This window comes from Amia ocellicauda, chromosome 9 (assembly GCF_036373705.1).
Source record: "Amia ocellicauda isolate fAmiCal2 chromosome 9, fAmiCal2.hap1, whole genome shotgun sequence".
Classification (NCBI taxonomy): domain Eukaryota; kingdom Metazoa; phylum Chordata; class Actinopteri; order Amiiformes; family Amiidae; genus Amia; species Amia ocellicauda.
The window spans coordinates 37,217,110-37,241,229 of NC_089858.1; the positions used below are offsets into that span (position 1 = coordinate 37,217,110).

General features: G+C 40.8%; 1 protein-coding gene across 1 annotated transcript in view; it reads right to left on the reverse strand.

Annotated features, from left to right (window-relative positions):
- unc5db (unc-5 netrin receptor Db) overlaps positions 1–24,120 on the reverse strand; it is a 193,705-nt gene that overhangs the window by 57,177 nt on the left and 112,408 nt on the right. The window contains exon 2 of the mRNA XM_066712584.1: positions 5,987–6,205. Within this exon, the coding sequence (XP_066568681.1) occupies positions 5,987–6,205 (219 nt within the window). The remainder of the gene's footprint in view (positions 1–5,986; positions 6,206–24,120) is intronic.

The following is a 24,120-nucleotide window of genomic DNA, read 5'->3' on the forward strand; positions in this document are numbered from 1 at the left end:
GTGAAACACAGCTGGCAAGATGCTTCTTGGCTTTAAATAATTTATCACAGCAAGTAGAATGATCAAATATTACATTTCTGGTAACACAGGGTTCAGAAAAGAAAAGCACTATTTTGTCTTTGTGGGGGCTATGCATTTTTTAATGTCATAATCTACAGCCTTTTATTATGACGATGGACATTTAAATGGGGCAGCAAGTATACAGTAAACTCTTTTCTCATCTCCCTAATTTATTGTCTTCCTTGTGACATCACACACACCTCTCACATTCAACCAATTTTCTCACATTTGAAGTAAAAGTACATGAATCACCACACTTTACAATGAGGGAGGTTATGCACTGTACAAAATAGCAGCTTTCAATACAAGTATATATTTGTTTTATGGGGTTTTCAGGCTAAATTTGAATGTGCTGTTTTGCCTATTCTAGAAATCATTGGAAAACTTATAAAGAGTTGATGAGACCAAATGACTCCCCCCCTTCTTTTGACATCTATCAAACTCATTCATTTATTTCAGGTTAGTAGGGAAGCATGTCTCCAGAGTCAAAAGAAATATCAAAATAAATTCAGAAATAAAAATGTAGCAATGCCGCTGGCTCTGACAACAACCTCCTTGCCAGTCTGAAAAACGCAGGGGACTTCACAGTCCGTTCCCACTGGCGCAAGGAGGAGACAATTAACTAGAACCCACTCACTCACACCCATGGGCCTGCAGCTGTGGTGGTGGGAGTGTTTCATGGTCACTAGGGAAGGGAGTAAGATCCACCTCTCAGGGACAAACAATTATGCTCAGAAACAAACTGCTTGCTTTAGCCCCCCTCCTGACATCACTGTCTCCATACAAATACAAAGCTTCTCTTCGGAAGCAGACAAAAGGCAGGGAAAGGCCACCGGGGTGAGCGATGCACTGCCTATGAAAGTGCCCTTGGCTGGACAAAAGATGCCGCCAGGAGCAAGGGACTCTTGGGAACCTGGCTTCACGCTATCAGATATGACAGTGTGCGTGTCCTGCCGCCACAGGGCGCTCTTCGGTATTCATTGCAAACCGTTATCAAATGCACTCTCCCGACCACAGACTGCGGGGGCGTAGAGAGAGGTGTCCCAGATCAATCTCTTATGAAGTTGGTAAATGTGGGAAAGGCACGTAGCAGTTTTAAGGACACGTGGAGTTAACAAGTTCATGAGGCGAGAGAAGGTTCTTGTCACAGACGTCAACAGTAACTTGGAACTACAGGGCCTGCGATAGGGGCCTGACCTGTGTGTCCAGACCTGACCACACCAACGACACTCTCTGCTCCACTGCACTGGTTCGCCCTCTTACAGCAGATGCAGACATTTTATTCAGAGCCTCCTCAAATAAACAACCGCCACTCCATCACCAAGTGCAGGAGTAATAAACCTTAACTGGACACATTTGACATTGTTCCTTGTGCTTGAGGAGAAAGTAATTCAATGGTTAAAGTCCATCACAAGGCAGGAGAACAAAACTCCGCCGGGTTGTGTATCCAACACATGTTAAGTCCTGTTAAATGCTAGTTCTCATTGGATGTGGAGTGGAGTGGAGTGGTCAAGGAAACAACAGCTTGGTCCAAATTGGGGAGCTGAACATATCCACACTGATCCCATACCAGTTAAGTCATTAGTTACCAGTTAAACCTGAATGGCCCCCTTCCCACCATGTTTGGACGAGAGGTCTACTGCCAATTAATTCGTGCAAGCAGGACTTCATACTGATAACCCTAAACAGACTGACGGTGAAGTATCTTACAGCAACAAAAAACACTGGTTCACATACAGCTGTCGACATATCCTTTCATGAAAGTGAGGAAATCTGTAACAGTGTCGGTCCACCCAACAAGTCGCTGAATTACAGTACGGTGAAGAAAAAAATGGAGGTAAGAAATGCTGCAAATCCAAACTTTAGCACTTTTGCTCATGTCCCCTTCTCTGAAAGGTGTATACAGACACGGTCCTCCACTGGACTTGTAATCTTGCGTGCGTTTTGGGGGGTGTAATTATTTTCCCTTGTGACAGAGTCCTCCTGACAAACTCAAGGGCATCATTTACTTTATCAGAGGACATGATTCACCCTATTTGACGGGGAAATAAGAGATGCTATCAGCAACTGTCACAGGCGTTGGAGGAGGATGTCCTAATCGATAAACTCAATCCTCTGCAGATCGTGCGTGCTGATAATCGCACCTAATCCATAACACAATTTTGCTCACTATTATACGTCTACCCGCTGTGGTGTAGGGGATGTAGATATCAGCTATTACGAGCCTAATTCTGATATAAAACCTGATCTCCTCTAAAGATATTGCAGAGGTAGTCTTTGGTCCTTTTAATTGCAAACCACTTGAGTCTCCTAATCCGTTAAATCTCACAGGAGTCACAGTGGGGAAAGTTTTCCGAAAGATAATAAACACACATTTTTTTCTGAAGGGAATAAATCCACTCTGTAGGTTAGCAGCAGAGGTGAAAAATTACCGAATACGAGCGCAACACAAAAAAGGCTACAGTCCTTTAGGGTAGGAAACTGCAAACATCTGGAGCTCATTCATAGAAAAACATTAGTATTACAGTAATATAACACAAATTCCAGGTGTCTATATGGTGAGAAATGCCCATCCGCATAGAGATTAAAATCTTAGTAAACTGAGATCCAAACTAATTTCTATGAATTAGCTCATTAAGTTGTCCTATAGAGTTATTTGACTTAATTAAACATTCCAAAAGATTCTTCTGAAATCCTTTAACAATTAAAAGGGTCCACAAAATAGACTGATAGATTGCGCTCACTTCCAAGATGTCCACCTCCCTTCGGTACACCAGTGACATCATCCAGAGCTGCTGGACAAATGCCAAATGGTGCATTTCTACACCAGATCAGAGTGATATCTAACATAGGGGTGGAAACTACTTGCACTGAGGGGCAAATTGTGAAGTTTGAAAAGGCATTTGGAAATCTGCCTGTAGAGAACGAAAAATTTAAAACGCAGTCATGGAACTGGACGGCGATCTGTAGCAAATGAAAAAAGGGCAAAGAACGGCACAAATAAAATGCACCGGAAAGCTAAAAGTAACCATTGACCACAAAAACCTCCAATCCAATGTCAATGGTGTAATAACTCCAGCACCATTTTCTTTTTCAATCTATGAATAATTGCCGTAGATGCCTTTAAACTTATAAAGGGAAAAACAAAAAGAATCTGTGAAATCTCAGATCTGCTTAAAAAATGGCAATAACCTTTCCAGGATACAACACTTACTGTGCTTCCAGAGGTGTATTTTAATATAACAATAAATGCCGTGTCACTGATTTCATTATTAAATGCGGTGACACGGAGACATTAAAAGTGTTGCCGAAGCAGAAAAGTGATATTTAAAAAAATAGAAAGATTCTTGAAAAATGCTGCCGCCCATACTTCTGCACCTCATTAATGTTGGCCTTGAAACGCCAAAGTTGTATATCAGGAAGAATAAAGCCGAACCCCTATGGTGCAAGGAATAAAAAGAAATAGTTTACAGTACAGCAAAAAAAAAAAAAAAAGTATGAAAAAATACTCTTTGGATGTAAGCCTTGACATGCCTGCACACACTTTTTTATACATCTTTCTGCTGTTTAATAATCACATTGTTGCTCTGGGAATTGTATGCATTTGGTTGCAAATAAGTTTTTGAATGACAGAGATTAAAGGCCAATGGGTCTCAGCAGCAAGGAATGAGTAAAATAAGTAAAAGTAAGGTTTGTGAGAGGAGGCTGATTCTACAACCAGCGTTGGAAAGCGTATTTAATTGTTCTTAGAGCTGGGGAATGATTTTCTAGGATTGCCTAAAACAATCTCCCGTTTCTGTATCCACATAGACCTCAAAGTTAAAAGGCAAACATCTTGTCCATGATCAATAAGACAAATTGGATCATGCAAAAATGATCATTTCCAATGCACCCTTCCTTCTCACTTTAAATGTTCAAAATCCCACCCAGAATTGATCCACTTGTCACATTTCACACAACAAAAGCCTTTCAGTGGGGGAACAGTGAAATAAAACACTGACTAATTGTCTAACTTACTGCATCTACCAGGCAATGCAAGCGTTCAGATGAGGATTCTTAGTTTGCAATCGGCTGTGCTTTAGTTTGGAGCACTCCTTAGTTCGCAGCTGCACATTTCTGTCAGGTTTAAAAATCATCAGACACCTTTCTGCCTGATTTAGAATTGCCAATTGACCTTAATTTTGACTCACCACCCCCAAACTAAACTCAGGAAATAGAGAACATAGGGACGCACAACAGTTACACAGGTTTTCTAGACATTTGTGCTCCCCCTAGGAAAGAACACGCTTTCTGAGTCAAATTACTGAGGTGTTCGCAATCCTTTCTCCTTTCTCAATCTCTACCCTCAGTCAACTTCAGGAGTACCGCAGTCTCTAGTAGCCAGTTGCATAACCATGACCCAAATTAAAACTAGAAAAGTCTACACATGCTGTACTTCATGGTACTCGATTACACAGGAGGTGATTCAATTTTAAGAGAAGAAGGGGGGGGAGAAAAAAAAAAAGTTTTCTCTTTGCAAAAACCAGAAATAATTACAGCCGTGACACTGTTTCCCCATTACCAGGCATACAACAATTTCACAGCAGAGCAATCACAAAATAATGAAGTTAGTGAAGCAATTAAAACACTCTGAGTTTCAGAAGAGCTCTGTGCATATCAGAGAGACCTTCTTGCTAGAATAATCAGGACACATTGGGGGAGGTGTCAGACCGAATTTTTCAAATCTATCTCCACAGCGCCAGTCACTTGTGTGAAATACTTCATGAACTCGGACAGGAAATGTTGTGAACAGTGATGGCTCGTTATCTACACATAACTGATTAACCTGTTCCTCAAGTCATTAAGACTGTTAAGATAAAGGTGACTAATTGGATATGTGCAAGATATTTTATACTAACATTTAGACGTAAAAGAAATGTATCAAGATTCTTTAATATTGTGGGGATGAGAAAAGTATGATTGCTGTTAAAAAGCTGGATTGAATCCTTTCAATTCAGAGGTTTGCTGAATTGGAACTGTTATCTATACATTTGTACTTGATTAGTAATCAACATTAGCCCTGCATCAAGTTTTGGATTTCAGAACTCCCCCTTTAGGTATACTAGATTCTTCAGAGCAGACTCAAGTCCTGGGGTCGCCACAGTGTCTGCTGGGTTTGGATTAATTAACGGGATAAATTGAACACTTCTCTCCAGACTCTGAAATGTTCTGTGGGTTCAGTGTTTTGAGCCATCAACAGATTGTAAGGTATTGGCTATAAAAAACTAAATATTAAAGTTGTAGAGAAGCCTACCTGAGTAAATAATGACATTAAGTAATTGGGAACAAAAACCAGCAGACACTGCAGCCCCTCAGGACTGGAGTCTGACACCCCTGATTTAGATAAACTAGGTACACTATTTCAATGACCTGGTGTCTGGAATGTAAGCGATTAGACAAAGGCAAACATAAAACTGCTTTGGGGGGTTGCTATTTGTGTGCCAACCTTTGTATGTACATCAGTAGTTGGTTTAATGTTGTGAATCACATCTGTTCCAAACACGAAGCCTCAACAGAGTTTCCTTAAGTCACACAGAGGCAGACAACTCTGGCATTTGCCATTCCTTTCTAAGCATTCAATGTTCCAAGATTGCCTGACCAAGGGGGTTCTCAACATCGGTCCTCAGAGCTTCCTAACAGCCCAGGAATTTAAACCAACTAACACCTCATCATCTATTTATTCATACTGATTGACTATGCATCAAACACTCACACTTGGCACCTTCCAATACCTCCAAACGTGGTTTAGATCCAACATAGGTTTGGTTTTCAAACTAAATCCAAGGTGCTGCCTCCAGACCTGGACTGATGGGGGAAGGGCCATTGAGCCATCCCAGTTGGCCCAGAATTCAGCCCTGACCTCATAGTAGGAAACTCAAGAACTTACCCGTGCTCTCGTCCACACTCTCCTCGGAGACGTGCTCGTTCTGGTGGACCCAGTCACCGTTGCACTTGAAGAAGATCTGCAAGGCGGGCATGGCTCGGCAGCGCAGCTTGATGGGGTTGCTCTTGATGATGTAGGCATCTTCCGGCTCCTGCAGGAAGTGGGGGAGCGTCCCCGGCACTGACGGCATGGAATCCGGGAGGGCATCGCTGCTTTCGATCCCTGCTGAGACAGAGAGAGCAGTTGGTTAGTGGGGAGTTGCAAGGATCAAGTAGGACACATCCAACTGAAAGACCATGCGGATTTAGAAAAGAAAAGCATCAATTTTTCATAACATACATTTGGTCAAGAAAAAAAAACCCACCAGCTGCTGCCCAAAACCCTACACCACAGAAATCTATTCAACCCAGAATGCTGGCTAGGAGAGCAACACTTTAGGCATCTGAAAGGAAGTTAACTACAAAACATTCAAGGAGCCTCAACTTTCTCCTCTCCTTCCATTTAATGTTTCCTAATCTATTCTGATTGTCTTTTCTTTCTTTAAATTTTTTTCTTTCTGTCTTTATAGATCAAGACCCTGTCTCTAAACGCAGAAAACAGCGACTCTGATACTACGCCACACTTGATGGATGGTAGGGGTGATTAGGTTCTGAACTAATCCTGTAAACATGGGTTGACCACCCCTCCATTACCCTCCCTGTACATACAAATCCCCCGTCTGAAATGTGCGAGTCGCTCCTGTCAGGTGAAAGCCAACACTTATCAAACATGGGGAAACAAACGGCAAACAGCCGGCCCGGGCAATATCCGAGAGTTATGCTGGAATAAAAAGTCAAATCAGTCAAGCCAACCTGGTGCCTGCCTGATACTGCAGAGCCACTTAGAGCTATGTAAGCCTCTGAAAGCCGCCTTGTTCCACAAGCAAATTCAATTTTTCACTGAAATCTAATCTCCCGGCTCTCTGTGCTACCTGCTGTATGATTTTGTATCAAGCAGGAAAAAAGAGGAAATACTAATAAAAGAAACAACACATGGACACAACGTGCACCAGGCTAAAATCTGCTTTTGTTTATTCTGCACACGGGGGTATTTTCGGTCTTGAAAGGGAGTGAAATGAGAAATATTTTTAAATCAGTCAGCAAACTCCACTTCTTTCAGTCCATTCGTTTCCTGCACTGTGTTAGTTTAACTCACAACAAAATAAACACAAAAATCCTTTTGCTTTTTGTGTGAATATTATAAACCTATATTGAATTTGAATGGAATGAAGCACATTTTGTAAACAAACTCATTTAAATGGAAGGACATTGATAATCCTCGCTGGCCTATTTCTGAGGCATAGACTTACCTGGAATTTGTTTAGTCAGGAATGAATGGATTTATCAAATGTATTCCTATGCATTTTCAAATTGGGGTTTCATTGAATTTGAATTCCCCCTCCTATATTTTCCTTTTTCTTTCCAGTATTTGAAAAGTAAGGGAGTAAGTAAGACAAACAAACGCATTTCAGCGGTCTGTGCAAATCTAGATCTTTGTGAACTTGCAGTTTCAATGCAGTGTGCGGTGGAGGTTTGACACTTACTGAAGTTAAACTTTAGACTAACCTTTTGCAAAAACCTCACAATATGAAACTGAACACTAGACTGGAAACCCAGTGTCGAATTTATAATTAGTTGTCGTAGTATTCACATTTTTCCAAACAGACACCCATACAGTTCTCACAAGAAACCTTTTCAGAGCGTTACAAATAGAGGAAATTAAGAAAAAAAGAAAATTAGCACACATCCTAGTGCAAATGAGCTAAAGCAAGTGCACAACATAGTAGTAATTTACATATATCTCCATGGCTGTCTATACAGGACCCCTTTAAGCTTACCCTGATAGCTTACATTATGCTGGTTTTAAATTATATTACAAGCTGGCAGTATTTTGTTTCAATATCTAATAACTTTGACCCTAGCCCTAATTAAGCATCACAGGCAACAAGATACCAACCTAGTAATTACCCCGTAAAGCTTGTTGCTGTCATCTCTGTGTGTATAAAACATGAGCGTTAATTCTAAGCAGGGGTTGCAGCACTTTCTGACGGCTCAATGCTGAACTCCAGTCACATTTCCTCCGATCATCTTAATTAAGTTCCTGCACATCTCCAGCGTGCCACTCGGAAAATAGTTTTTTGGCGTATACGTGCGCGTTCCCAATAGCATCCCTTGTAGGTAGAATGTGACGCTGACAGAGGGGGCCGGGGGGGTGTAATTTGAAACTCCAGGCACCGGGATGTAATCTCCAACCTGTGTCTTTTCCCCCTATCGATTAAAATTTGCAACACTTTCACACAAATGCCTTTTGAACTGGTGGCTTATTCATCATTAGATTCTGTCTCCCGGAGGCGGCAAATACAAATTAACAGCACATTAATCATGGGAAATGCCCTCGATAAAATCTGAACAAAGTACAATCCGAGTCAAACTCATGAATTTAATACAGATGGAAGGCAAAGCTTTGACTCTATTTATTTTCTCTTTATTTTAGCCTAGGGCAACTGGCTATTTATACGTTTCATTTACATCTTCATGGCTCTTAGGAACCAGTGCCATCTGTTTATCTTCAATGGGCTGCAAAGGAGACAAGATGACACGATAGTCAATTCAATCGACTTTTGTACATGCCACAAAACAGGGAAGTGATATACGACTTATGCTTCACAGAGGAATAATATATATATATATATATAAAGAGAGGAAGGGACAGAATTTCAGGGTTGATGTCTCAATCGTTCCATCTATTACAGTATCCCTTTTCACACCACTTCCCTAAGTCTGTCTCGAAAAGTGCAAGATCTAGGTTTCTTTGTATGAGCGTCTAAGTGAGAGTGTATCGCTTTCCTGGAAATATCTCTGCTCTTGTGAGTGTCAAGTGGAAGACTTCTGAAATGGCTGCGTCAGTTTCCTTTCCAAAGCTCAGACGGGTTGCACAGAAGTGTGAAGTGGAGGGTGGGGTTGGGAGGATGGCGAATTGAGGAGGTTTAGCCGTAAACCGCCAAAGGTTAATAGATGTGTGTGGTCTAATGATATTTCCCCCGCTAATTGGGTGGTGGTAAAAAAAAGCACGTCCGTACAGAATGTGAGCGCTTAGTTTGTGTTGAGCATCTGCCATTTCAGAGATCAAAGCACTTGGCAGATAATTAACCAAAAAAAATTATACTTAGTGACATTTCAGAGCTCGTTTGCTTAATGGATGTCAAAACAGAACAATTACGGAACATGCCACGTCTGGGATATCTGGGAGCGCTCCGGCGACTATTGTCATCTTCAGACATCATTATCAAATTTATGGACACTCGACAGGAATGGCTTTCATTTTGATTTCCAAATGCAGCCCTTTGATGCAGGCCCACAAACTCATCTACACATGATCCAAGTCTTGTGGCTAATATGTATGACTGGATACGTGTAACATCCTCCAAATTGTCCTCAACCCGTTTCCGACTTTGCTTTTGATGGCTAATTAAGGAATTAACTAGCAGTTTATTAATTGTCAGCAACTTTGAATACGTCATGGAGGGGAAAAGAAACGGTTTTAATTGCAAATCATCTTAAAAATGTCTCGCATTGAGCTTCACTCCTAGTTATATTAAAAAAAAACAACATTTAATTGCTTGGGAATTTGAAATTTCAAATATTTCATGTTTATTTGATTTAGGTTCACCAGGATGAAATGTAGGAGTAGTGAGAGTGGGGATGAGCTCATGAAATCATAGCCACAAGTCAGGTCAAAGCAAGATGGTGTACATGATTTTAAATGACACAAGAAGTATAGTGCTGCTGGAATCAATAGGATTGTTGAGTCAGCGAGCTGTTGGCAAAGCAAAGGCAGCTCTGAAAGGAAATATCTCAGGCCAACGTATAAACCTACCTGTTAGTTGTGGAGTGAGCAAAGAAAGAAAATGGTAAGAAAGAAAGAAAACGGGGGTAAGAAAAAATCCTTCTCATACAGAGTCTTTCTTGGCAGATCCTCGAGTGACAAGCAGAAAATTGTTTCACCAGCTGAACAAGATGAAATTAATTCCTTTTAGCGATTTTCTGCTATGGGAGAGGTGGATGGGGAAAGGCTAAAACATGTGGAAATAATTCATTAAGCACAATCACACCGGTGCAGCGCTGGCTACAAAATGCTGCCTTCAAATTGATTTTTGACGGATCTTTAATTTTTCTATGGCTCTGATGTTTTCACGTCTCCGCTAGTTCATGACAACAATTCCAATGCTGACATAGAGGGCTCTCTCTCTCTCTCTCTCTCTCTCTCTCTCTCTCTCTCTCTCTCTCTCTCTCTCTCTCTCTCTCAGTGTGTGTGGGTGCGTGAGAGTTGAGGGGGAGTGAGTGGGTGCTGGAATATTAGGTATCGGCAGTGGGGATGATTGAAAGGAGACAAGATTGCCGATTAAGTCAAAGGCAGCCGGCGTATGGGGATTCCCCTATCGCTGTCAATGCAGCTTGAGGCAATCCCTGGCAATTTCAGATACATTATGTCAGCCTGTCCCCAAGGCATAAATTCAAGCTTGTCCATCACAAGCAGAGGTTCTCACAAATTACCCACCTCTTCAGTGCATGTGGCCCTTATAAACCTTGAGTGTGGTTCTTAAGCACACTTTGGACTTCCTCAGTTTGGTTAAAAAATACTTAAATAGTTAAATAGTTAAATCTTTTTTTAAAGTTAAAATACGCAAAAACGCAAAAGGATACATATTTGTAATTTGCGATTCGAGGGTTTAGTTTAGGCTTTGTGCCTATCAAATCGTTGATCCACGCACCAGTCACATTAAAAACACTACGGTGGCTTTGATTTGAATGCATTTGTTCTTCTTTATTCTTAATCAAAACCATGCTACCAAATAGTGGGTTGCAATTTAGGAATTAGCTGGAGGGTCAAACAGTTGATTTAATGTGGCCCTCAGAAATAAATGAAGCAAAACCAAATGCTTTAGATGACTCACTTGTTTTAAAGGCAAAAGTGATATGGATTCCTTCCACCGCGTTGTTTCAGGAAAGAGCTTTTGCAAATCAGGGTAATAAATTAACAGAAGGTAACTTTTCTTTTTTTCTGTAATGGTTCATTGCAAAACAAAGAAATAAAGATGATGCCAAGTATTCAAGATTACGTTTGCATTTATTTTAATGTCATATGAGTCTATTATAATTTTTCGCTGCCTTATGGTAATTAAGCTACAATGTCAGTTTAGCAAAGATATAATGCTCGGTTTATGCAGTACTTCATTTCAGTTTAGACGCAACTATAAAAAACCTGTCCCGATTCAAAGTTTTCTGTTAATTATGAGACCAGCTGGCAACTCTTAATGGGCAGTACGAAATGCCAAATTAATTACCCTTTGTGTTGCAGCAGCAGAATACACAGAGTCAACAACTTGGTGAGAGACTAGAAATCGGGCGCTCTACCCAAGAAAATCAGGCCGAGATCAGATTCTACCCTGTCGATTCTCTGAGGCGTTGTTGATGCAAATCATTCAAGGCAGAGCGCAGAACTGGGCCTCGTAGCACTCCTGGGATCTGGACTGATTCAAACAAGTTCTAGCCTCAGAAAACACTGCAGTGGACTTGAATGATATTTGCTGTTCCCCCAGCCTGCAATGAACTCTGTATTATATGTGATATTGTTACATATATACGTAGACAGGGTATTACAGCTTGTATGTCACTGTAAAGAGGATCAGAACAAAGCAGAACATCAATATTCAGAGTCCATATTATGGCAGGGATTTTACTAAAAACAAAAACCTCTTAGCAGCTGCTTTAGTGATTTGGACATGATTTGTTTTTGTGTTTGACCACAGAAGGTCCCTTTGAATCCCACATTGTTTTTATGAACATATAAGCTAAAATGACAGGTCGAAACGTCCCCCTAAACGTTTCCATGGATGTGCTGTGTCAGCCCAGGACATCATTTCACCGTACCAAGATCACTGGAAGCAAACGGAAGCAGAGGAACAAGAGTTATATGGTTATAAATATAGACATTTGCAAGTCCAGCAGTCCCTGTTCATTTAAACTATTTAAGGCATAAATAGTTTAACAAGCGTGATTATATTAGAGGCCCAGTTTCAATCCTCTGTTGCTCTAAGGCAGAGGAACACACACAAACACTCAAGCAATCAAAGTGCAGGGCGGAAGAGAGCAGGAGACGTTATTGGAGACATAAATATCACGTCACTAGAAGAAACTCCATCACACACGCTTAAATTCAGCCACGTTTTGATGTTCTGCTTTAATTTGGCATATATTAAAATACTGCGTGAACATCAACCAACAATAATAGAGGCCCATCTTTCTATATTTTTCACCCACAAACTATAATATATGCATATGTATAACCCTTGCCCTGTACTATAAGCATAAATAAGTTAAGCATTGATTGGATTCCTGCTACTTCAAGGTCACCAAAGGAAAAGAACATAATCTAGGAATTAGTCATAGGTGTATTTAGGATGCAATAGGAGGCCATTCCTTTCACACTGATTTGCAGAGGAATGGAAGAAGGTACTAATTCATTTATATGGATACTCTGTGGGTTCCTGTAAGAAATGCATGGACTGAAATATGGGATCAATTAGTTACTAGAAACCAAAAGAACACCAGGGTCAAACCATCCTCCTAAAGTGTGAAATTAGTCTTATGTTTCAAAATGTCCTCATTTCTGTGTGGCCATTTGTGCCACCGCATCTATTCAAATAATAAACCCATGTCTTTAATACACACCTTACTCCATGCTGTTGACTCATGTTTCCTTCAACTGCGATTTCAGGATGAATAAAACATGGATTTTTTTTTTATATAAAAGTGCAACTCTAGTTTTAAATGTCAGCAGAACTGGCTTCATTAGAATGTTGAACTTTTCTGAATTCTGTAATTATCTCTTTGACATGAAATTAACATTTATACATGGCCACACAGAGGAAATAAGAATCACAGTTTGGCAGCCAGACTCAATTTGAAAGTTTAACTGGATGAAAGTGGGGCTGCAGCTTTATGTGAGCAGAGGGATCAGTCGTCATATTAGTTCACAACATGAACAGCATGCTAATTATGCGTGTGCTTCACCTATTGCAAGGCAAAGAAGGCCAGATATGTCCCACTAATCTTTGATTATAACGTGTGTGTTCACCTACATAGATCTAATTTCACATTTTCGGTTTTGTTTTCAAGAAACAATGGTTAATTAAGACCTCTTAACCAGCTAGATAGGTAGATCGACTACCATGTTTCCCAGCATTTATTGTGCTTCGAGGCCTTTCATTTTTCTCCCAGCCGACGGCTTCGGCTGCCTTGTTCTGCCTCACTGCCCATGTATCTGGCACAGATGTACTGAACATTATTAACTGCCCTGTTTATGCGGGGCCAGCAGGGGGAGGCCAAATGTCAAATATGAAAAATAAACACAATGTACATCTGCACATTCCACGGCCACATCACTGTCAGAGTAACCCCAGAGAGATTTCACTTAAAAGGTAAACAGGGAGGGGACCTGTCACCTATTGTGTTGGAGGCTGGTTTTATTGAGTATTTTGAGATGAAGGCACAAATATGTGAAGTGAAAATGAAGAACAATAAAGAAATCAATACATACAAAGATAATCACAAAACTAACACATTTGGGTTTCTCCACGGGAGACAGGAGCTGGAAGTGACCCGTGAAAAGCTGTGAAAGAATATCTGTGGTAAATTATAACAGCTTTACATTATTTTTTGAATGGTCTGTAATGAGTTGTGTTTGACCAAAAGCACAGATAGTTTTCTTTGTTGTTTGGAATTAGAAAGTAGACAGACTGAGTGAAAATTCTCTTTACTGATCTGTTTGGAATTAATCTGGTCTGAGGAACTTCAAGAGCTATTGTATGTGACCAATTTGGGCCTTGTATTAAACTTGTATAGATCGGAGCTGTGGTTCTCAACCCTGGTGCTGGAGGAGCCCCTACCCTGCTGTTTTTTGTTCCAGCCAAGCTCTCAATTAACTAATTGAAATTAATAATTTCCTAAACCAGAGCCTTTTAATGATTTTTAACAGTTGGGGTTTTAATTTAAGTTTAAAATTGGAAATTATTATCTTATTAAGGAACCACCTTTTAAATAGTTACACAATGTAAAGATTCAAATTAAATCAAATTACTTCAATTCAGGGTTCAATTAAGTAACTGAGAGCTCAACTAGAACAAAAACCAGCAGGGTCAGTGTCCCACCAAGACCAGGATTGAGAACCACAGGACTGGAGAGTAAAGAATGGTCTTCCTTGTCAAATCATGGCCAATGCTTTTTGAGGTAAATCAAAAACAAGAAAATGTTAACTGCTGCTAGAAGCTGACTTCCAATTGTTTTGAAGCCCGAGAATCACATCCTGTCAAAATAATTTACTAAAACCAACATGCCCAGCCAGGTTAACTGAATATGTAATACAGCATGGGAACACACAGAGACTATTGATTCTGTGAGACGGTGTTCATGGCTCGCCCTCACCCGGCAGTTTATCAGAGTTGGAGTATGCATTCTCTCCCCACTTAACTAATGCGGCTAATTATGAGCACACAGCTTTTTAATGCCTGTATGCTTATAGCAGTCAAAGGTAACGAGTAATTGGAACAAGGTGACAATCCACGCTCATTAAACCCTGCGTCGCTCGAGTGCTCCGCTCCCGTGATAAATGCTCGTAAATATGACTTTTAATGAAGGGATGAGGGGTCTGCCAATAAAAGTCACTCATTTTCTCATTATGCCACTTAATTTTTTTCACACAGCCCCCTTAATGGTCTTCCGGATCCAGTTCCAGCCATCTCTCCATCCCTCGCTACACAGAAAGGACAATGCACTGCACAATCAACAGACCGTGCTTCGGCAGGTGAGGAGAACACAATATGGCAAATTCTGCATTTTACCTGGGGGAAATAAAACCAAAACAAATTACACAAGCCTGAGAAATTCAAGGGGAACTGAAGGATGCAGAATAATGTTCCTCACACTGTGAACCGCCATGAAAGAAGACTAACATCCCAGTAGCTGGGCTATGTATATCACCATGGCTGCTTTGCTCTTTGGAAGCACTGCTATTTAGAGTTGACTTTCTCTTTCTCTAGTCAAATGGAGATCAGTCTTGGCCCTCTAGGTGAGATCAAAAGGTCTACCTTCATTCATTAGCCCGCCTTCAAGTTCTCCAGCAAGCAGCAGGGTGACTGGAAGATGCGGAAAGATCTGGCTTCCTGCTGAAATGATGGATGGCAATAGTGTGATGCCTCTGAGAAGGAAAGAGAATGGGGAGACCAAGCCAGAGAATAAAATAAAAAACTTAAATGAAAAATAAAACTACAGGTTCTGATTCTGCTACGGTGCTGTGTTTTATTTCCTCCCGTAATCAATGTTGCTTTCAGTAAGTCTGCAAAATGTTGTCCTCACCAGCTTGTAGGCGAATTACAGGGCACCTTCTTTCCCATTCAGAAGAAAGGCTGAAAAGACGACCTGCCGCCTGGGACAAACAGCCATATAGTTTGGGACTGGAGTAACTGAGGATTTCTAGTTGGGTACTGCAGAAAATGCACTGTATAATAAAGTGGTGGCATCCTTGGTTTAATTTCCAAACATTTCCAAACAAATACTCAACTGCGACAGCTTGCCACTAGCAATGCCACTAAAACAGCTTTCCTGGAAATCAAAATAAGGACTGGCTGCAGTGAGGGCTGACGAAATCCATTGTTCTTCAGTAAAACATATCCTCTTAAGATTTGCAGCTGCCTTCAACCTCTCAGTGTTTTATATTGACATTGCTCTGCACGTCTAAACCCACAGTGCTTTAGGCTACAGATACAAGTCAGTTCTGAAGCCTTTCAAAACCTCTGGAGATTCGGGTGGATGTATTAATATATTTATTGATATGACAAAAACAGACCCAGAGACCTTGTTTAAGGAAACTACAACAGCAGTGGGGGCACCTGTACCTTTGAGCAAGGTACTTTACCTAGATTGCTCCAGTAAAATGCCCAGCTGTATAAATGGGTAAAATGTAAAAATAATGTAATGTATTGTAACAATTGTAAGTCACCCTAGATAAGGGTATCTGCTAAGAGTAATAATACTACTGTATAGTGTAAAGGCTATTTCACACCCACTTCTCCCCTGCAACTAGCCTGAGAGGTTTTGAAGGAGGGGGTCGAAGGAAGAGTCGGTGTAATCCTTCAACACCAAGGTGAACTGACTCTGAGTAAGTGAACTGAGTATGTGCATAACAAATGAGCTGAGATTTGCTCTGCTTAGCCTTTCATTCTTCTGTGAGTTAACCTGACTCTAAAGTTAGCATCCCCTCCCTCAGAGAAAAAAGATTCTGTGAGCACACAAACACACACACACGCGCGCACACGCACACACGCAAAAAACAAACTTCTGATGGTTACTGATGTACAGCCAGTATACAAGAATAATTCCATAGGCATAGGGGACATATGCCCCCCAATATTGACAGCCTCCCCCAATTCTGAAATGAAACCTACGCCCCTGCCAACAGGGGCATTGTTTTCTGTTAGTTCACTGTGGTTGGGTTTAATCTTGTAGGCCACTGGCTACATTGTGGAACTGTCTGTCAGCAACCTGTTTAAAATGCCCACATGGTTTCTAGGCATCAGACCTTCAAAGGCATTAAACACTACTGTGCACATTTATCCTGTCTTGACTTTCAATACAATACATGCCAATGCAATCCATACATTGTCATTTATATTCCTCTATTCAGTTTTTATCCAAGCCATATAGTCATACCACACCTGAGTGTGTTCTCTTGTGAAGGCATGCAATTTAAAACACACCTCAGTATAAAAATATATACATATATACATACATATATACAGAATAACGCTTGGTGCTTGGAAAGATCTCTGCTAAGCAAACCATACAGTGCATAACAGCTGTATCCCTATCACTTTTTTTCCCTCCAGTGCCAGCTCAGACAAAGGAACATGCTTATTCTTTCTCATTAAATGTGCATTTACAGTTAAGAATGAGAAGAAGAAGGAAAAAAACAAGGGCTATGAAGAAAATTTTATCTGAAAAGGAAAAGGGGAAAAGTGAAGCCTAACTCTCATCTTCGCTGGCATTCGACAAAGGAGAAAAAGACAAAGCTTGAACAAACACTGTGACACTTTGCCATTAAAAAACAAGAGAAGAAATAATTAATATTTTGAAGGCATCATAATCCTTTTCATAAACGAGTCTTATCTTCCCCCAGAGAAACAGCAGAGGTAATTTCGAACCTATTGTTGGTGGGGATACCATCTCCTTTATTTATTTATTTTTTTAAATATAATTTCGCCTTGACAATCATCCTACACTTCTTTTATAAACGTTCTTGCTTTCTAAACCGAGCCCAGAAAAAAAAAGTGTTCTTAGATAACGTAGAAGGAACTCATCTCTCTTTAATTACATTATTGTCGGCGGGCATATGAGCAGGTTCAGGAGATTTAAGTAGATGTCAGGTTTCATTGCAAAGAGTTTGCTGACAATAAATCAAATATATATTTTGTGGAAAAGGAATAAAACAACATCAATAGGGCTACAGAATTGTTAACTTAAACCAGCGGGGGGTGTAAGCAAGCTGTAGAAGAGAGAAAGTGTTCCTTCTTATTTCTCTTTTTCTTCAACCAAACTGTACAAATATGATATGATAGGACAAATGTTGTTCTGAACAGAACTGTTTGTACTGTTTGTCGGCGATCATGTACTAGCCCCAAACACATTTAAATATTCAACCTGAACAGCGTATACAAAATAAAAATTAAACTTAATTGCAAGGACACTGAAACATTTAACTACCACCACGCTTCATGAATGCACAATGACTTTCAGTGTGAAATGCACTTCCACTGAGTCCACAGGGATTCTGAGTTTCATTTATTTAATGCGAACAGACACTGTTGTGTGGCAGACACATGATAGACATGTCTTGTATATTAGCTGGCTCTGGGGGGAAGAGAGGAATGGATGATTATCGTATAAGCTGTGGTCTAAAGTAATATTTCCCTGCCGGTGTGCTGAGACACATAGGAGTACCATCGAGCATCAACAGGGTGCCACAGTTTTTCAAAATACAATACATTTCTTTTGTATTTAAGTACCTGACAATTAAACAAAGATTGGTGTGCTGCAAAATCTTAACTGCATGTCCCTTGCATGCACATCAATAGGTTACCAAACTGCATGCATCTAAATATACACTCACCTAAAGGATTATTAGGAAAACCTGTTCAATTTCTCATTAATGCAATTATCTAACCAACCAATCACATGGCAGTTGCTTCAATGCATTTAGGGGTGTGGTTCTGGTCAAGACAATCTCCTGAACTCCAAACTGAATGTCTGAATGGGAAAGAAAGGTGATTTAATCAATTTTGAGCGTGGCATGATTGTTGGTGCCAGACGGGCCGGTCTGAGTATTTCACAATCTGCTCAGTTACTGGGATTTTCACGCACAACCATTTCTAGGGTTTACAAAGAATGGTGTGAAAAGGGAAAAACATCCAGTATGCGGCAGTCCTGTGGGCGAAAATGCCTTGTCGATGCTAGAGGTCAGAGGAGAATGGGCCGACTGATTCAAGCTGATAGAAGAGCAACTTTGACTGAAATAACCACTCGTTACAACCGAGGTATGCAGCAAAGCATTTGTGAAGCCACAACACGTACAACCTTGAGGCGGATGGGCTACAACAGCAGAAGACCCCACCGGGTACCACTCATCTCCACTACAAATAGGAAAAAGAGGCTACAATTTGCACAAGCTCACCAAAATTGGACAGTTGAAGACTGGAAAAATGTTGCCTGGTCTGATGAGTCTCGATTTCTGTTGAGACATTCAGATGGTAGAGTCAGAATTTGGCGTAAACAGAATGAGAACATGGATCCATCATGCCTTGTTACCACTGTGCAGGCTGGTGGTGGTGGTGTAATGGTGTGGGGGATGTTTTCTTGGCACACTTTAGGCCCCTTAGTGCCAATTGGGCATCGTTTAAATGCCACGGCCTACCTGAGCATTGTTTCTGACCATGTCCATCCCTTTATGACCACCATGTACCCATCCTCTGATGGCTACTTCCAGCAGGATAATGCACCATGTCACAAAGGTCGAATCATTTCAAATTGGTTTCTTGAACATGACAATGAGTTCACTGTACTAAACTGGCCCCCACAGTCACCAGATCTCAACCCAATAGAGCATCTTTGGGATGTGGTGGAACGGGAGCTTCGTGCCCTGGATTTGCATCCCACAAATCTCCATCAACTGCAAGATGCTATCCTATCAATATGGGCCAACATTTCTAAAGAATGCTTTCAGCACCTTGTTGAATCAATGCCACGTAGAATTAAGGCAGTTCTGAAGGCGAAAGGGGGTCAAACACAGTATTAGTATGGTGTTCCTAATAATCCTTTAGGTGAGTGTAGATTATACACCAGTAGAAAAGCAAACCTATTCCTCACAAAAGCCTATGCTTACTTAGGACTCTAACTATAACCCTAGCCTGGACCATAATTGAATCGCTACATATATTTTTAGCATATTAAACATTATTATGTATATTATACAGTTGTGAGGGGTTGGTGTGCCTCACTTTTTTGTCGAGTAGGTATGTCTTGGGCCTGAAAGAATTTCTCAAAAACATCTACACACCTCAGAATGCCCCTGGTGCTCAATGGAATATATACATTAAAACAAAGATATGTCTGCTGAGGTGAAACTAACATAAAATATTTTGTGTGGTACTTAAATATACCCAACTGACAATGAGGAAACAAAAAGGTGGGATTTGTATTATTAAACATGTAACCTAAAAGTGTTACAGCTTGCAAGGGATTAGTATGCAGGCCTCACACTTCATTCCAAATAATAACGATATAACCGGGATTTTATTTATTCTTTTGCTTCCACGCAAATATTCGTCTTGAATTGCCAAACACCCAAAATAACGTATTTATTCATTTTCCAGTACAGAGCTGCTATGATACAGCAGGAGGGCTGATGAAAAGACTCCTGGATTTATTATTAGAAAAAGGAGAAAAAAAAAACTAAAAACAGAGAGATAAACAAATCACACCCTGCTTGGTTTTTAAATACACCTCCTTCCTAAATCTGGAACGGTTTCCCACACAAATATCGTGAGGTGACTGGGGAGAGAGGAGAAAGGTAAAATAGCATACAGTGCTGTGCTTTAGTAACTGTGAGTTGGGTGCATTAAAATCAGAATACCAGAAATATTAACATTACACGCAACTTAGCTGTACATGAAAATCAATGGCCCTGCAGTCTAAATGGCCGTAGTCTAGTTAATATCCTGGTGTTTCCCACAAACCCAGTTGGTTGACTGTTTGTTTCACCCTGAGATCTTATTGGAAATCTCAAAACAGACAGCTGAGCACAGAGAGAGGACGCGATTCCTCAATATATATTAGCTTTGGTTTTGATTTGAGCTAGCTCATAGCGATTAAGACACTCTGTAGAAATCTATTGAAGTTAGAAAAAGCTAGAGATGTTAGATGTTGCCTCTGAGTCAATTTGTTTGTTAAAAGATACACACACACACACACACGCACGCACGCACACGCACGCACGCACACACACAAAATTACCAAAGCTTTGTTTTTTTTGCCATGACAACAAAAGACAACACAACAGGATATGACAGTTCATGACAATCTTGAAGCTGTGCCCTTTACACAGACAACTTTAATCGATCCTGACCCATCTTTAGTGGCATTGACAACTGGGCCTTATCGATGCAGATTGGGTCGGACTATTAGAAAGAAGAAATTGTAACTCAGAACATTCCGGGGGGATTAGCCCTGTGGAAAAAGCACACAAATAGGCAGAAACATTCCTCAAATCGTTTTTTATACATTCGGGGATGATACTTAAGTGTTGCAGGGAATTATAATTTGAGTTAGACCCGAATCCTTAATACTCTAACGTCATGAATTTTCCAAAGATAACCACTGCTACTTAAGCAAGTCAATGGTAAATGGTATCAGGAAATGAGTCAATGGTAAACCTACATGTGTTTAATTGAATTTAAGCCAGACAATGGCTTTTAGTCATTTCTGTTTAATTGCTAAATCCCCAAGGCTGCATTGACAACAGAGAGCAAAATGACGAATTGGTCTCTAGAAATCTCTCTGTTCTTGTCTAATTGTTCTTTCGTTGGCAAAGGCTGGCTGCAACGCCTTGGCTGGGCAATGCGGCCACTAAGAGACAGAGAGTCTGCTACCATGAAGCAGGTGAAAACAACGAGGAACATGGCAATCATATCGAAGACTTACCAGCTGAGACGCGTCACAATATCAGAATACCCGAGTAAAAAATCTAAACCTAAATAACATATTGTCGATAATTAAAAACACTTTGACGTTTCTTATTGTCCACTAATTCAAGTGCATCCAGTTTTCCTATTCAGCAAAAAATAAATATATATATATATATATATATATATATATATATGTCTTGTATGGCTTATTAAAGCCTCATTGTGTTGAACATGCTGAAGGGAAACAACTACTAATTACAATCACAAAGACATTTTTCAAAAGTAAAACAGGATGCACTAAAGAAACAAGCAAGCTTTTGGGTGAACCGTTGGGAAAATTATTTATATCATAAGGCCGTTAAATGTTGATTCAGCAGCCTGTTTGAAACACAAAATCTGCTGTGAACACGAACACGTTTTCATCTTCACCACAGCAAACTTGTGTGTTGCAGGAAGTCCAACTGAATACCATTGTTCTGCAGTCCTTAAACCCCCAAAGCCATGGGTTATTTTCGTTAAGGACCATTTTCTAATGTATTCAATCATTTATTATCAAATAGCTGCTCAAAAACCCAACTCTGATCCACAAGGCTGAAGTTTGGATTTTTTCTGAACCCCAGGTAAAGGTTATTTAACAACTGTAACTGAGAGACCAGTTCAAGTTAAACAACTAGGCCGAGCCCATCTGTAAAACAGGAGAATTGAAAATCCGTCATTTCTAACTCGAAGGAAAGCAATTACGGAGGTGTGTGTGTGTGTCGATGTGCAGTTACCTATAAACTGGCACTTTGAGAGATGGCAAGAGAGTAATTATACACCATAGATCAAGTGTCTTGTCAGTTACGGGTTTGCTGTCGAGTCTAGCTTTCCACCAGGGGCCCTGTACAGCTACACCGCTCTGATTGACAGACATGGGCTTTGTCAGTTATTGATGGACTGCTCACAAGCTTAACGTGGTGCCCAGAACATGCCTGAGGTGGACTGCGGATTGAATGCTTCCATCATATGCAGAAGCTGCTGCCGACGTACGGTCCTATGGCCCTGTCCTTAGCTAAGTCCACTCTACAACTTTTCCCCCCTCCCATTGGCTGTCTTAAAGAAGATGATGTATGAAAGCTTAGGGAACAAAGGAGTTCAGCTGAAACATTCTAGCATTGAGTGTTACAGAGCTGCATGGTTTATCCAGACAGCGAGGAGTGATTTCTGTGGGCATGGCCGAGTATATTCACGACACAGTATATATCCTACTAGAAGACTTACATCGGAACATCTGGATTTCCAAACAATGATTATTCCCATGCTTTGAAAATCAGTCCACCACATTGTCCAGTGTCAGTGACAGTTTCCAGTAGGATTGGAGACGAATGTAAGGAAGACACTACATTACGTTCCTGTTTGAGTTATTTCCCATCATACATTCACTACAGTCCCTACACTGAGTACCACCTGGCCCCCCAACCACAGAGGCACAGTGAGGATAGGTGCTAGTGTTGGTCATTCAAATTTGTTCATTTATCCTAGTGGTAAAATCCAGACGTTGGCGTCAGCTGCTTTCCTAGTCAGATAACTCCTTCCCATTTGAAGTATGTGCCCCATTTGTGTGTTACTGAAGTATCTGTTAAATAATGTCATTCTCTCTTATCAGAAGCATTAGCTGGTAGATAGCGGCAGTGATTGAGAGGAGAACTTGAGTTCCTCGGTCTTCTGCTTCACTTTACATGCCACGTACTCTTTGTTGGAACTAGAAGACATTGATCTGTCAAGTCTGCTAGCGCATGATGTGTCCTCAGTCTTAATCTCAATCAGCTGCCAATTGAGACACCCCTTTTGTCAGGGAGGCTGATGGGGCTCTTAACTCGATTTTTTTTTTGTTATCATGAAAACACCTAAATCGACTGCTGTGATGTCTGTTTACCATTACATTTGTGTCTACTGATCCTGCCAGCTTCTTCGGCCTATGAATTTTAATGGGCTTGTAATGCAAGTTAAAAAAGACACAAGATGTTACACAGTGCCTCCCAGGAGCGCTAAACACATACTAAACATTTATTTCAATGATATTAAAAAAATAAATAGAAAAATGAAATTGGTTTTGCCTGGTAGTTCCCCTCACACCGGGAGAGGGGTGATTTAGGTGTGGGTCTGTGCTGGGGGGAGGGAGGCAGAAAGCAACACTGTCATATTATCCCTAAAAATAGATAGTTCCGTAATTTTGTAAAATCATGATTTTATACGTCTTTATGTGTTGTTATAATATCTAACTTCCATATTGAGTCTATGATATACACCGATCAGCCATAAGATTATGACCCCCTGCCTAATATTGTGTGGGTCCCTCTTTTGCCGCCAAAACAGCCCTGACCCGTCGAGGCATGGACTCCACTAGACCTCTGAAGGTGTGCTGTGGTATCTGGCACCAAGATGTTAGCAGCAGATCCTTTAAGTCCTGTAAGTTGCGAGGTGGGGCCTCCATAGATCGGACTTGTTTGTCCAACACATCCCACAGATGCTCGGTTAGATTGAGATCTGGGGAATTTGGAGGCCAAGTCAACACCTTGAACTCGTGATTCATCAGACCAGGCCACCTTCTTCCATTGCTCCGTGGTCCAGTTCTGATGCTCACGTGCCCATTGTAGGCGCTTTCGGCAGTGGACAGGGGTCAACATGGGCACCCTGACTGGTCTGCGGCTACGCAGCCCCATACACAACAAACTGCGATGCACTGTGTGTTCGGACACGTTTCTATCAGAACCAGCATTAACTTTTTCAGCAATTTGAGCTACAGTAGCTCGTCTGTTGGATCGGA